This window comes from Paramacrobiotus metropolitanus, unplaced genomic scaffold, assembly GCF_019649055.1.
Source record: "Paramacrobiotus metropolitanus isolate TYO unplaced genomic scaffold, Prichtersi_v1.0 Parri_scaffold0000025, whole genome shotgun sequence".
NCBI lineage: Eukaryota > Metazoa > Tardigrada > Eutardigrada > Parachela > Macrobiotidae > Paramacrobiotus > Paramacrobiotus metropolitanus.
The window spans coordinates 295097-308214 of NW_026570245.1; the positions used below are offsets into that span (position 1 = coordinate 295097).

Below are 13118 nucleotides of genomic sequence, written 5' to 3' on the forward strand. Positions count from 1 at the left end.
AGACGTGAAGCCGTAGGTGTGGCAAGGCGGAGTTGAGGCCAGTGATTCGACGTCGCTATGCGAGTGCGTGCAGGCGTGAGTGTGTGCGATGTGCACCACTGAGCCGTGCACCGAGTAAGTGGGACTGTCGCTGGCTGCCATACTCGTAGGCTGCCGGCGACTGGCCCAACAACGTAAAACTTCGTAGATCTGTGTAAGTACCGTTAAGCCCATGTCCGGCATTGCGAAATCAACGTAAGTAACGTAAATGCACTTGAAAATTGCTGTAAATCTGTGAAAATGTTGTGCTAAACGGCGTCAATTCCGTGTCCAGCAATGTAAAACCAACTTGAGTAACGGAAATCCAAAGTAGAAGCCATGTATATCTGTGAAAATGCTACGTTAAACGGAGCCAATTCCATGTAGCGCAATGTAAAATAACGCTGTGCCGTGTGTTACAGTTATGCAAAGTCTCAAATCAAATCAAACTGCGTCAGCTGGAAGAAAAATACTGGCACATTTTTTCAGTTAGTATTGCAGCGCAGAATCGTTTACCAAACAGTTGCTGCGCTCATATTCATAAACCTGGTAAAACGCACCGGAACACACATTTAAAGAGAATCAGGGTGATATTCATAGGTCGCCGACCGCACTTGGACTTCTTGCGCGGTGGTTCATCTGGCATACCTAAACAATTCCAGTAAAATGTTTCGGACTAAAACTGCAGCATTTAGAGTAAATGAATCTAGCACTGTATTTCAAATTACAGCAGCTTTGCTTAAAAATTTATTATAACTGATAGAACAATTTATTTAAGAAACCAAATATTGTTTAAGCTGATTTTTATGGTTACCATGGTCGTTAATTTGGTGAACTTTAAGCCAATGTGGAGAGCAATATGCAAATTTTGGATTGCATAAATGGCACACATATTTCTTTTTGTGTTACCCACGAATATGGAGATTGAGTGAGTAATGCTGTTGTAAGATCTTGTACACTCAGTATAATGGCACACAAACGCTTTTCCGGAATTCAGTGATGTTCGTTCTGCGAGAAAGTGACCATTTACTAACGGCGCACTTATTGATATTCCAGTTGTTGGTGGAGCAAGAAGGCAGTTGGCATCATCATCAAAGATTAAATTGGTCGGGAATACAGAAGGGGGCAGACAGCTGATGTCCAAAACGTCGATTTCACCCAGAGCATTTGGGAAATTTGTTGAAAATGAGCTAGTAGCTTTCAAAAATTTTCCATATTTGTTTTATGCCGCAAAGGAAAACGACGTGGATTCACTTCCTGTATAGCAGCTGTGCGGGCGAGCAACCGTTCCCTAAGCAGCAGCGTCCATTTATGCAGTATTGCGGAATTAGAGTTGTTGCGTAACTTGATACACTAAGATAAATTAAAGATTAAAATTCGGAGGCACTCAAGGTAAATTGTTATGGACTAACTTTTTCGCGCAAGAGTATAACGGTGTCGATGATCGGAATCCAACGTTCGTCGACAAAGTTTCGTGCTTGGCTCACATTTCCACCAAGAATAATTACGGAATGAAGGACGCCGGGCCCGAGATATATGACGGTGCCCGGCTCCTGCACATAACAAATAGGAGAGGTCAAACACTTTCCATAACGAGGGCGTGGTGGCAATCTTTTTGAAAAAAAACTCGTGCCCACAAGCTTTTCTGTTCCTGAAATGTACCAATGCACGCCAAGGTAAATTAAGTTTTAGGTAATGTTAAAATGTGTTTGCAGAAAAAATAAATCTCTATTCTTCCTGTTAAACTATTCAGTCTTATTCCGAAGTAGGTCTGCGTTCCCACATTGATTGCGCTGTTTCACCTACCAGAGAGCCAGATCGCAGTTTGCAGCCAAACAGACCTGCATACATTTTACAACTTTAGCGATCTGGGAAACTGGAAATATAATCCAAATTTGGACCCCGGGACCTGAGAAAACAAGCAAACAAGCATTGAGTAACTAAAAGAGTAGGGTAATAATAAATATTAAAATCCGTTATAATAAAGAATAAGAATGCGTACAATATTTGTGTTTGTTAGGAATATTTTGACACTGACTATCGGACCCCGCGCAAATTGCGCGGAATAAATATTTTCTCCTTTCTAAAAATTTCTAGTGTTCAACATAACACTAAATATTTGAATTAAGTTACGATAATACGAATTAAGTTACGATAATATTTGAATTAAATTACGGGGTGCGTGAATGGCTGTTCACCCCTAAGGAGCAGTAGATGCCGCTGTTTCGTATGCATAATCAAACTTTTGTTTTTTAGTACTTAGTTTGTACTTTCATGTGATACTTATTAAAGGTCAATCTACCCAGTTTCGATAATTTTCCTTCCAGGTCGGACACTGAGAATTGTAATGTTGCAGAAATTAAAATTAAGGTAATGTCTCGGGCTACCGGTGCTGTTCAGTGCACAGAGCCTGAGGGGTTAGCGAATGACCGAGCTACTTGTACTGTCCAGTGCACAGGACCTGATGGGTGAACGAGCGACTGAGATACTGGCTGTCCAGTGCACGGGGCTCGTTAGGTGAGCGGGTGACCGGGCTATCGGTACTTTCTCGTGTACGGAGCCCGTTAGGTAAGCGGTGACCAGGCTACCGGTACTCTCCAGTGTACGGAGCACGTTAGGTAAGCGGGTGACCGGGGTAGCGGCACTCCCGTTCTGATCAGTGCACAAAGCCTGATGGGTGAACAAGTGACCGAGCAACTGGTACTGTCCAGTGCACGGGGCTCGTTAGGTGAGTGGGTGACCGGGCTACCGGTATCCTCCAGTGTACGGAGCCCGTTAGGTAAGCGGGTGACCGGGCTAGCGGCACTCCGGTTCTGTTCAGTTCACAAAGCCTGATGGGTGAACGAGTGACCGAGCTACTAGTACTTCGAACTTTTTCCATTAAGTTCCATTAGGTTATGTTAAGGTCCGTCAAGTTTCGTAGAGTCACATAGAGTTCCGTACAATTCCTGCAAGAGTTCCATCGGGTTCCGTCAGGTTCCGTAGAGTTCCGTACAGTTCCAATTGGGTTCCGTTAGGTTCCGTCAGGTTCCGTACAGTTCATTAGGTTCCGTTAGGTTCCGTCAGGTTACGTAGAGTTTCATTAGGTTCCATTAGGTTCCGTCAGGTTCCATTGGGTTCCGTAAAGCTCCATTGGGTTCCATCAAGTTCCGTCAGGTTCCGTAGAGTTCCATTAGGTTCCGTCAGGTTCCGTAGAGTTCCATTGGGTTCCGTCAAATTCCGTAAAGTGCCATACAGTTCCGTCAGTTACAGTAATCATAAACTGTCGCGCGTTTTCAACCTAAACAATCAGTGCCATATCTCTAGACGTGAAACGGTTGAAATCAAGTATCACGTGAGCGCCTGCATACGGGTAAAATGCAGCAGGGAAAGTGAGGTAATTTACTAAAGCGATGGGAAAGAGTTGCCGCTTGCCTCGTACTAACGTAGCATACTGTAGCCTTATTTGCGGTCTCACACCCTGCTGCGAAAACTGAGATAATTGCTTATGCATTTTTTAGTCCAACAGGCGTGTAATTGTGCGGAAAATATGCTGGAAAGAAACAAGATGCTAAAAGACCGGTATGCAGTGTGCGCTGTGCACTGCGTTAGTCACTGCACGGACTCACGGATAGTGCTCCAGCATCCAGGCATCCTTCGGCATTAGCAGTCTGAGTACATAGCGCAGACGTCTAATGCACAGATCACGAAAAATAATGCCAACATAAAGGACCAAAACTTAATTATCTCCTCTATGAAGACTTCTGGCGTTGTACAAGTACAGCATTTATTACACAATAATACTTTCGACAGAAAAACAAAACCGGTACGTAAATCCTCCTGTACATGAAATAAAAATAACATGACCTAAAAATATGAAACAGCAGCTGCCTTTCAAGTAAACTTCACAACTTCAACAGAAAAATAAAATCAACAAACGCATTTTTACAACCTTTTACTACGAAAAAAATCAATAAAAACCCTTCATTTTTCTTTCTTGTGTGACTTATCCTCCTTGTCGTCCTTCGTATCAAAATCATAAATCAACAGAGGAAACATTCCGAGAATACAACCGACCGTTATACCAACGGCACGTCCCTGAATAAGAACCCAAAAACGCTGTAATTGTTTACTAATAAATTCACGAAAGGAAGAAAAGCAGCACCCATTTTAAAACGAATAACGAAAATTACCACATTCATCGCCCAGCGCGTCCTTCCCATCCCAGTCTGTTTAGGCGTCAAACTTGGCGGTGTAACACCGAATTTTCGGACAAAATGTTCAATATAACCAGCGGACCTACAAGCGAAGACTACAGATTTGATAGCAACTATCATATTGTGCAGTGCGGAATCTCTTTCTGTCATTAAAAACCATTCCACGCGCAGTTTGCACGAAACCAGGTGCCTAAAACTGCGGTGTCACCAGTATTCCGTCAAATAACTAAATCATGATCTTACCATATTCCAGCAACATCCGAAACGGCATTTCCCAGTCCAGCAGCTACAAAGCAATACAAGGTAATTAAAATACGCAATACAAAATCTGTAAATCAATATCATATACGCCTTTCCTTTGTGTGAGCGTCAAAATAATTTATAATTCATAACTACACACAGATAATTCATAAAAACATGCAGGCTTCGTCGTTCAGGCACCAAAGCGGAGAACAAAATGCGACATACCGGCCATGGTAGAAATGGTAAAAACAGCTCCAATTCCTATTTCTATGTAGGCACCGGCGATGATCATGAGTAAATTATCCAGAAAACCAAATCCGATGAAGGGTAAGGCACAGAACATGGCCACTGCGAAGAAAAGTTTAAGTTGACATAACGTGAAGGTGCATCAATATGAAAGGGATCAATAATAAAATAAGAATCAACAAATACGTACAGTGTCGCAGCTGGGCAGGTGTAGGAGGAAGGGGATCACCTGGAAATGGAAAATACACTTGTCAGTTTGATGAAAAAAACGTAAACACACAATACTGACAATAGCAAAAAGAGATGTAAGCGAGAACAACTACAGAAAATCGGGAGAAAAAAACATATCGAACAACCCTGCGTTTCACAAAATTTATTTTTCACAGGTTTCCATAAAAAGTATAACAACCCACATATTTTAAAACATAATTGTACATTATCTCCTACCAATGAATCATTTAATCTATTAAAGTGTTAATAATTTTACATTATATTTCACAAGTTGTGCAAATAAACCAGGTACAATTGTAAACACAAGCGGTTAACTTGATTGTTATGCCGGTTAACTTGATTGTAAATCTGTGTTTACAACTTTACACTTTACAGACTAATGAAGCGCATCCAAAACGTTACCTACTGTACTAAAATTTTAACTAAAAAATTTACAATGATTAAAAAAGCTATCCGCATCCTAAAAAACGCTAGAAGTTATATCTGTACAATTTATACCTGGCTCTTCTTGGAACGACATGAGTTCTTTCAGTATCAGTTCCCGTTCAGGCGGTTCCAGAAGGAAGACAAAATTGCGGGCTTCCTCCGCATCCACTTTATGGTCTTCACCCCGCAGAGTTATCAAGGCTGTGCGCCACCGCGGCACAAACAAGGCCGATGAGGTGTGGAGCCCAGAGCGATGGCTATCGCTACGCCAACATCTCCTTACAGCAGACGATAACAGGGACGGATGAAATGCATCGGGACGATTCACAGCCTCACTGGCAAAAAGTGTTCTTCTGGCTAGCTGGGTAATAAATCCTCTCGGTGGCATTTTGTAAAAAAAAATTAGAAATCACACGGCAAGTTACGGTGAGCTGGACGGATGCCAATGTAATCCGAACCGGAAAACAGCGACGCTCGCATCCGGCACGATCAAAAATGCAGTCAAAAATCAATCCGCAGCTGGATCATCCATTCCCCAGCTGGTTCGCCTCCTCACGGGCGTAATTATCGCAATGGGATGTTTAGCTGCAGGAATGCATGAAAGTTTAATGCGTTGTTTCCTCGTAATCGCCGCTGATTCGGAAAACAGATTCAAAACACAACCTCAGGCTGTCCAAACAAAACCTTCTGATCTTTAAACAAATTTGGCAAGGCTACAAATTGCAGTTTGCAACTGTTGCGATGTTGCTGATCAAATTTCATGTTATTATTGGAGCGGCATGCGGAGCTGAGCGTCGCATCGAGGATAGGTGCGTTGTAAAAGCACAAAAAAAGCGAGACCGCCTCGTTACCCCACAAAATAAACAAACAGGTTGCTGGTTGCACGAAAGAAAATCTCAGAAAAAGAGTCAAAAAGATCAGACAATTAATAGTTTCTTCCACGTCCCACGAAGAAATTATTTTCGGTTGTTATGCTTTATAGTTTATACTAATGGAGTTTTGCGATATCGTTTTGTTTGTTTTTAGATTGTGGTTTTCATGTAGTTCACGTTGATTTGTTGCTATACAGCAGTGAGAGCACATAATTTTTGCCTGCTGGTGGATGAGCGATAACATTGAATTATGGCAGCCCAGCAAGATGCGCCATCAGTGCCTTATCCCGATTTTTCGGTTTTTAAGGCGGTGGCAAAGAACCAGCTGATTCATTTGTTAGAATCGGTAAGCTTAAACAGAATCTTAAATAACTGTAGAGCTGATACAGGGTGTATCCTTGGTGATCTTGTGCATCGTTACTGTGCAGGTTCCGGAGCCGAAAGATCTGGTGCTGGACGATGATTTAATGCGTCCTCTGGATCGCATTGTTGGAGCATCAGTTCTGAAGGTAGACCGTAGTATGTATTGATAAACTATAACTTATAAGTACCAGTCACCATAGTAAGTACTTCAAAATTTCGGTGATGTTTCGCCATGTATTTCCTGCACTAGGAAACTGATTTTTTTTAAGTGCCACTTCATAAAGATGGTTGGAAGTCATCAAATTTTTTATCTTTATCATCGACTTTATGATTTATTATTTTTTCTATGGTGACATCTGTAACTAGCACTGGCTATTAGGTCTTACTAGGCTTAGTCGGCTATTGAAAAAGTGTTTCTTTCTCAGCAACATGGAGTATCATGCATTTACAAATTGGAGAGCGGTCATTTATTGCAAGGTGCTGACAACCGGTTGTATTTATTCCGACCCACCGTGGAAAACAGTGGTCTCATTGCGGAGCACATCCAGGCCGATCAACGCGCCCATAAAGAACGTTTTTACCGTTTGGTTATGGTGCCGAAACGATCGGGAATCTGTGAGAAAATTCTGGAAATGGCTGGCGTATACAGTCGCGTTGTCTTTGACGAATTCCCGCTGGAATTATTGGCGTTGGATGACAATATTATTTCCATGGAATATCCCAGATTTTTCCGGGAATTCTTTGTTGTAAGCAGGCAACGGCAAGGAAACCGAGAACTGTTTAACTTTTCGTGATTTTTGCATGTGATCATTAATTATATGTATTACAACTGCTGCAAAATATTTCCTTGGATTTTATCCTGTTTTAGCGTTTCGAAAATTGTTTCATGGAGTGTAATGTTGCAGGACAATAACTTCCAGTTTCTCTCCAATGTCGCCCGCACCTTGGTGACTTTTGAAAGTTTATTTGGAAAATGTCAGGTGGTGCATACCTTTGGACGTTGTGCGAATATAATTTTCGGCATCAAACAGAAGCATCAGGAGGAACAGCAGATAGGCGATTATAATCGCATTCCGTCGGAAGTGTCCACCTTGATTATGATTGACCGGGATGTGGATTATGTATCCGCCCTATTGTCGCCATTGACATACGAAGGATTATTAGATGAACATTTTGGGATATCCAGGTAAAAACCTTCAGCTCGGTCGCATTTTATTTTTTGGAAACGCGTAGCGAAAAGTCAGTGGCGTGTTCCTGTTTAATCAGCATTTCTTAACTTCCTTTTTCCCGAAGAGGCTTTTCTTTATTTGATTATTGATGCCGTGTAAAGCAGTAGGTGTCTATCATGTTCAGTGCGTACTGCACACAGGGCGAACCTGATAATGATTTCAAAGTCATGTAATAATGATCGCAAACTTGATTGGCTTTGATTGCGCTTGTGCGCAAGTGTATTTTCGTCTGCAGCATACGATTGCCTATTTTTTCCTATTGGAGTTATTCACTACAGATTACGTTGCATAAATTTTGTAACGACGTGGCTTTGTGTAACCCACTTTTTACCATTTAACTAATAGTGCATTGGTACAAAGTATGTTTTTTTTCGGATTTTAGTGGTACGGTAGATTTCGAGCCTGCCATCACCGGTCAAGCCAAATCAGTGAAGTGGATTCTCAATGACCAAGACGAGATCTTCCGTGACATTCGGGATCGGCATTTCGCTGCTGTGTTTGCGCGACTAAGCGCCAAAGCCAAAGAAATTCAAGCTGTGTACAATCAAAAGAATGATCTCAAGACTGTCAGTGATATGAAAACATTCGTTTCCAAGCAGTGAGTTGTTCAATACGTATCAGAACTTGAACCACGATGGCAATATGCCGATATGGTGGAATATTATGGAATTCAAATGTGTTTTTGTTGTCCAGTTTGAAAGGCAGCAGTTCGCAGCATCGTTCTCTGGGTCTGCATATTGCCGCGTGCGAGTCCATAATGCAGCACAAAACCGTAGTGGATTTCGAACGCCAACTGCGCTCAGAGCACAATCTCGTTCAAGCTGTTGACCCGAAAATCTGCCAGCAGTTCATTGAAGAGTCAATGATGCGGTGTTATCCCATTGTGGATGTTGTGCGACTTTTGTGCCTCTATTCCCTTACATGGGGTGGGATTCCCAGTCGGATGTTTACGCAATGGAAAGATCAATTTCTCCAGGTATCTCTACTGCATGTTCTTCTTCCCAGTCAGTGTCGGTATGAATAATTTGCGGCATAGTAATTTTAAGAGTGCCGTACCTTATTAAAAACCGTATTAAATACAACTATACAAGTACAACGGGGTACGTGTTATTGTTTCGATTTTTCAACATCGGTCGATTATGATTCGATTGCATACAATTTGCAAATCTCTGACTTGAATGACACGGACAGCTAACCTGGTTTTTAAGGGACGTTTTGAAGCTTTATCATTACTTATGGTTTTTAAGCGATTAGAGATGTAACCGTAAAAGTAATTTATTTGCATTATGCGTATTGTTAAATTCTTGCTTGGGCTGTGCTTAAAATTTAAATTTATCGTAACTGAATCGCTCGCCCCGAACGTCCATAACTTGACTTTGAAATTGTTTTTTTTACTTTCCAGAGTTACGGTTACCAACACATGTTGACATGGCACAACCTGAAACGGGCTGGATTAATATCGGAGTTGAGCGCGTCTGCGTCCGTGAATTTGTCTAAAGTGGGCATCCGAAAGAGCCGGTTCGGCGCGGTGGCCAAGAATCTTCAGCTCTTGCCGTCCCGTAGCGGCGACTGTGATATCCGTAATCCACAGGATGTGGACTATGTTTTCAACGGTGCCTATGTGCCGCTAAGTTGTCGTTTAGTCGAACAGGTAACGTTTTGGAGATGCCAACCCTTTCGCATTCTTTTTGAATTCTTCCGAATTCCGGTTCACCATCGTTTGTCTGGGCTTACAGGTGTTATTAGTGGACAAACTGCCGGGATTTGCGGAAAGCGCCAGAAATTTTCATTACTTCCAGCACACTCAAGAAGTAACGAACAAGTCAGAGAATTGTCATGGTAATGTTATGGTGTTCTTTCTCGGTGGCTGCAGTTATTCCGAAGTGGCGTGCCTGCGTATGCTCAGCAGAAAGCTCGGTGTGAATTTGATTATAGCTTCCACGGCCTTTGTATCCGGTAGCAAATTTTTAACGAGTATTGTTGATGATCTGTGAGGTGTCCCGTTGGGAGAGAACCGAGAGATTAGTTTTATATTTCTGTTTTTATTTTTCCCGAAATCTTTATTTCTGTAATGATGTATTGATTAATGCGTAAAACGTGGTCAGAGCGTAGTAGTTCCAGAGTTGGCGAAATGTAATTTCTGCTTTGTTTCCATAAATCGATGTTTCTGTGATGACGTAGAATGCCGTCAGAGCGTAATAATAATTTGATCTGTTGACTGTTGTAGTAATACATTTATTTCGTATCTTTGTTACATATTTTGTTTTAAACCAAGCAGATGCCTGCGATTTATTATCTTTACGAATCACATTCAAGAGAAATCGTCCTCTGAAAATGAAAATGAGTTAATGCCAGAATCACGCAGCTCTTGGGGAAAGTCTTTTAGTCTTTGACCTTACAGCTTGGAAAGTAGTGCGTTATTGTAACTTTCAAACAACCATTGCTGACTTGATTTCGATGCATCACAATCGCTTATGAATATCGCTTTCCTATCATTACAGCTGTCTAAACATTTTCCAGAATTCGAATGGACTAGGGCTCTAGTGTCCTGCAAGTGAAACGTTTTTAGCAGTACCAGCACTTATTTTGCACGTAAGTTCTGTGCAGTACTCTAGATCTGTACATATTCTTGTGTGGTTTAGTTCTTCACGCACATGGAGCTACGAAGTGAAAGCTACTGTACCTGGCTACAGCATTACAAAATTTATGCATAATAATTTCGTGCGATGACCCTTATTAATACCGTTTTATGGTAAAGGGGCGTTAGAAAACACTTACGGGGATATATCTCCATTGTTGATATCCCTGTAATTGACGACATTCGTACAATATCACGGGCGCCATATTGTCGTACGAGGAAATGTCGAAACACACCGCACGCCCACGCGGACGAATATCTTTGTACCATGTCAAGAGGAAAAACTACAAAAGCCGAAAAGCTTTTTATTCAGAAACCCTGTCTGTAGACCATGGGTAATACTGTGATGTTCGTGGGGACTTCGACGTGGATGATAGAATAATCACAAACCTGCTCGCCCCTTTGATCGTTTTCGTCTTTTACGCACGATTCCAACCCGAGCTGGTCATTATGGTTTGTCGAAGTCACAACGATACATAAATTTCCGCCAACATTCCTAATCTACAATATAAACGGTTGCACTTGCGATCGTAAATTGACCTACCATACAGCCAATGCTGCCCACGATGACCTTTACCTCGCCCCATGCGTAATGATTCGGTGGCTCCATACAGTTACCCACTGAGCCAACGGTTGCCGCCATCTCGTTATTGTCGCGAACGTTTTGCACCACATGCACATTTGCAATATAATCCACACTGTTTTTCGTTAGTCGGATACTAACATTGCGCAGTGCCTGTGACTGACGTAGTTTCCTCATATCAATGCAGTACATGGTCATCGGTTGAATGACGATCTTGCTGCCATCAAACAGCAATCCGCTTTTCCCTGACCTTAATTCTTCCAAGGCTTCGGCCACCGACTGTGACCGCCCGAATGGGTTCATCTCGGCGGAGATGTTATCGCCACACATCGTCTTCTGCAGCCACATTCTCCCGTTACTGAACAGATCATCCAGGTGCCGGGCACGGATATCAGGCCGGTGACCTTGATCCGACCAATACGTGCCTTTCCACATTTCTTCCGTAAAATGTGCCGTAGAAGTCATGTTATACCGCATTGCCGGTATTCACCTTTTTATGCAGCAGTTAATTTCATTGTCGTCAACGAATTCATCCGTGACCTTTAGCTCCTCCAGATTGCTTATGAGGATATCATACAGCAACGTGTAGTAATCGGTTTCCTGCATAAAAATGTAATCCCGTGCAGTGAAGTCTTCCATTAGCTGGTTGACAATTGGTGAATGTTGTGCATCGATAGAAAAATGTATCTTTCGTGTGACGGGGTCATCGAAAGCGAACGACAGGTGAATACTCGATGCAAAGTGCGCTGTGTTCTTCTGGATGAATTCCTTGATGCGCTCGCACAGCTCCAGTGTTTCGCAGTGAAGCGAAAGAGAAACCATTTTGGGAAAGTTTCTGATTGGTTGCCAATGGCTTTTTGCCGGTTTCACAGGGCCGTTGTCGTTCGTGTACTCGACACGCATCCATTTGAATGGTGCAGGAGATATTGATGCTTCGGGATTTCTGGTTTGCCGTATAACAAACGACTGCAGGTTTTCGATATACTCCGCATCCCATAGTTTAATCTTAACGCTGACAAAATATGATGCTGCCAATCCGCTGGGATTCAATATGGTTTGTACAGTAGTGGAATGAAAAATACCGGCAGGACCGTAAAAAAACAGTGGTGCAGCTATGCCAGCGTTAACCGGCAAGGGGAAAATTTCGACGTAGTGCGAGTTCTCGTATGGAATCGTAAAAGCCGGTATCGATAAGTTGATCATTGCTAAAAACAATCAAAAAACGAAATAATTAACTGTAAGTCAGTCTATCAAATTATAAATAGGTACGCAGGAATAAGGTTAGCTGAGACTTGCATTGTGTGGCACTGCGACTTATCCATAACGTGCAATATATGTAAAGGTTTTGCGACTGCCCCACTATTTCGCAAACATAGCTTTAACATTTACGTTGAAATAAATGTATATTTCGAAAAAAATATTGCAGACTTGCGTTTGTAAGCCATCTAGCGTGCATTGTTACGCAGCTTACCCGCTATATTTCTTGTCGTCACGATCAGCACTAAACAGCCAGCAAGAAGCCAGATAAAGAAATCCATGCTCCGGTGGTAACTACTCGTATCTTGGAAAGGTTTTGCAAAATTGTTGTATCAACGGGGCATGGGTTGTCGGTTTTTCCTTTTGGTTAACACAGTATTGTAAACTAAAGCCAAATGGCGTTTAAAGCTACTGCAAAATATATTACCATATAAAAAATACTGCCACTGCAGTAAAACGCCTCATTGTGGATGCAGCTGCATATGCGTCAATACATAGCCGATTTCCGCTATTTGTTAAACTTTTTGGTAGCATTTTCGTGATCAGTTTAATACCAGTACACACGAAAAAATATACAATTCACGGTTTTGCACATTTCTTAGTGCGAAAAATTACAATTCCAACATACGCAAATCTTTTGCAAAACTTTCGGGTGGCGTTGAAAATTGCATGCAGTATCAGCGCGATCATCACCTTCTGATTACAGTGATTAATCGTCGTCATACGTCAATGCCTGCTTATTAACGAGTAAGTACATGTTAGTACAATACAGTAGAATTTTATCTAAATTTTATACGATACAACGTACTCCAAAGG

At 42.0% G+C, this 13118-nt stretch overlaps 3 protein-coding genes across 3 annotated transcripts; 1 reads left to right on the forward strand and 2 right to left on the reverse strand.

The window, feature by feature from the left end:
- Positions 1-3756: 3756 nt before the first annotated feature.
- LOC129587558 (transmembrane protein 65-like) lies at positions 3757-6308 on the reverse strand. Its single transcript, XM_055481355.1, has 6 exons — positions 5433-6308; positions 4894-4932; positions 4683-4805; positions 4458-4500; positions 4191-4296; positions 3757-4095 (listed from the first exon to the last, which is right to left on the reverse strand). The coding sequence occupies exons 1-6, from the start codon at positions 5746-5748 to the stop codon at positions 3982-3984; spliced, it is 741 nt and encodes a 246-aa protein (XP_055337330.1). The 5' UTR covers positions 5749-6308; the 3' UTR covers positions 3757-3981.
- LOC129587556 (vacuolar protein sorting-associated protein 33B-like) lies at positions 6252-10103 on the forward strand. Its single transcript, XM_055481353.1, has 8 exons — positions 6252-6578; positions 6661-6741; positions 7021-7341; positions 7501-7781; positions 8207-8422; positions 8518-8800; positions 9227-9475; positions 9561-10103. Exons 1-8 carry the CDS (start codon positions 6483-6485, stop codon positions 9816-9818), a joined length of 1785 nt encoding a protein of 594 aa, XP_055337328.1. The 5' UTR covers positions 6252-6482; the 3' UTR covers positions 9819-10103.
- Positions 10063-12880, reverse strand: LOC129587557 (uncharacterized). The gene is made up of 5 exons (XM_055481354.1): positions 12517-12880; positions 11040-12250; positions 10853-10963; positions 10603-10746; positions 10063-10372 (listed from the first exon to the last, which is right to left on the reverse strand). The coding sequence occupies exons 2-5, from the start codon at positions 11520-11522 to the stop codon at positions 10220-10222; spliced, it is 891 nt and encodes a 296-aa protein (XP_055337329.1). The 5' UTR covers positions 11523-12250; positions 12517-12880; the 3' UTR covers positions 10063-10219.
- Between the last annotated feature and the right edge of the window lie 238 nt (positions 12881-13118).

What these genes read in the sequence shown, in the direction of transcription:
- LOC129587558 (XM_055481355.1), bottom strand. Translation starts at nt 5,748, where the DNA reads ATGCCACCGAGAGGATTTATTACCCAGCTAGCCAGAAGAACACTTTTT. An exon ending in GTCGTTCCAAGAAGAGCCAG is followed by an intron (nt 4,933 to 5,432) that starts GTATAAATTGTA and finishes TTCCATTTCCAG; the next exon opens with GTGATCCCCTTCCTCCTACA. An exon ending in CGCGCTGGGCGATGAATGTG is followed by an intron (nt 4,096 to 4,190) that starts GTAATTTTCGTT and finishes GTTCTTATTCAG; the next exon opens with GGACGTGCCGTTGGTATAAC.
- LOC129587556 (XM_055481353.1), top strand. Translation starts at nt 6,483, where the DNA reads ATGGCAGCCCAGCAAGATGCGCCATCAGTGCCTTATCCCGATTTTTCG. An exon ending in TGATTCATTTGTTAGAATCG is followed by an intron (nt 6,579 to 6,660) that starts GTAAGCTTAAAC and finishes GTTACTGTGCAG; the next exon opens with GTTCCGGAGCCGAAAGATCT. An exon ending in GGAAAGATCAATTTCTCCAG is followed by an intron (nt 8,801 to 9,226) that starts GTATCTCTACTG and finishes TTTACTTTCCAG; the next exon opens with AGTTACGGTTACCAACACAT.
- LOC129587557 (XM_055481354.1), bottom strand. Translation starts at nt 11,522, where the DNA reads ATGCGGTATAACATGACTTCTACGGCACATTTTACGGAAGAAATGTGG. An exon ending in ACGATCAAAGGGGCGAGCAG is followed by an intron (nt 10,747 to 10,852) that starts GTTTGTGATTAT and finishes CGGCTTTTGTAG; the next exon opens with TTTTTCCTCTTGACATGGTA. An exon ending in AACAATGGAGATATATCCCC is followed by an intron (nt 10,373 to 10,602) that starts GTAAGTGTTTTC and finishes TTTCACTTGCAG; the next exon opens with GACACTAGAGCCCTAGTCCA.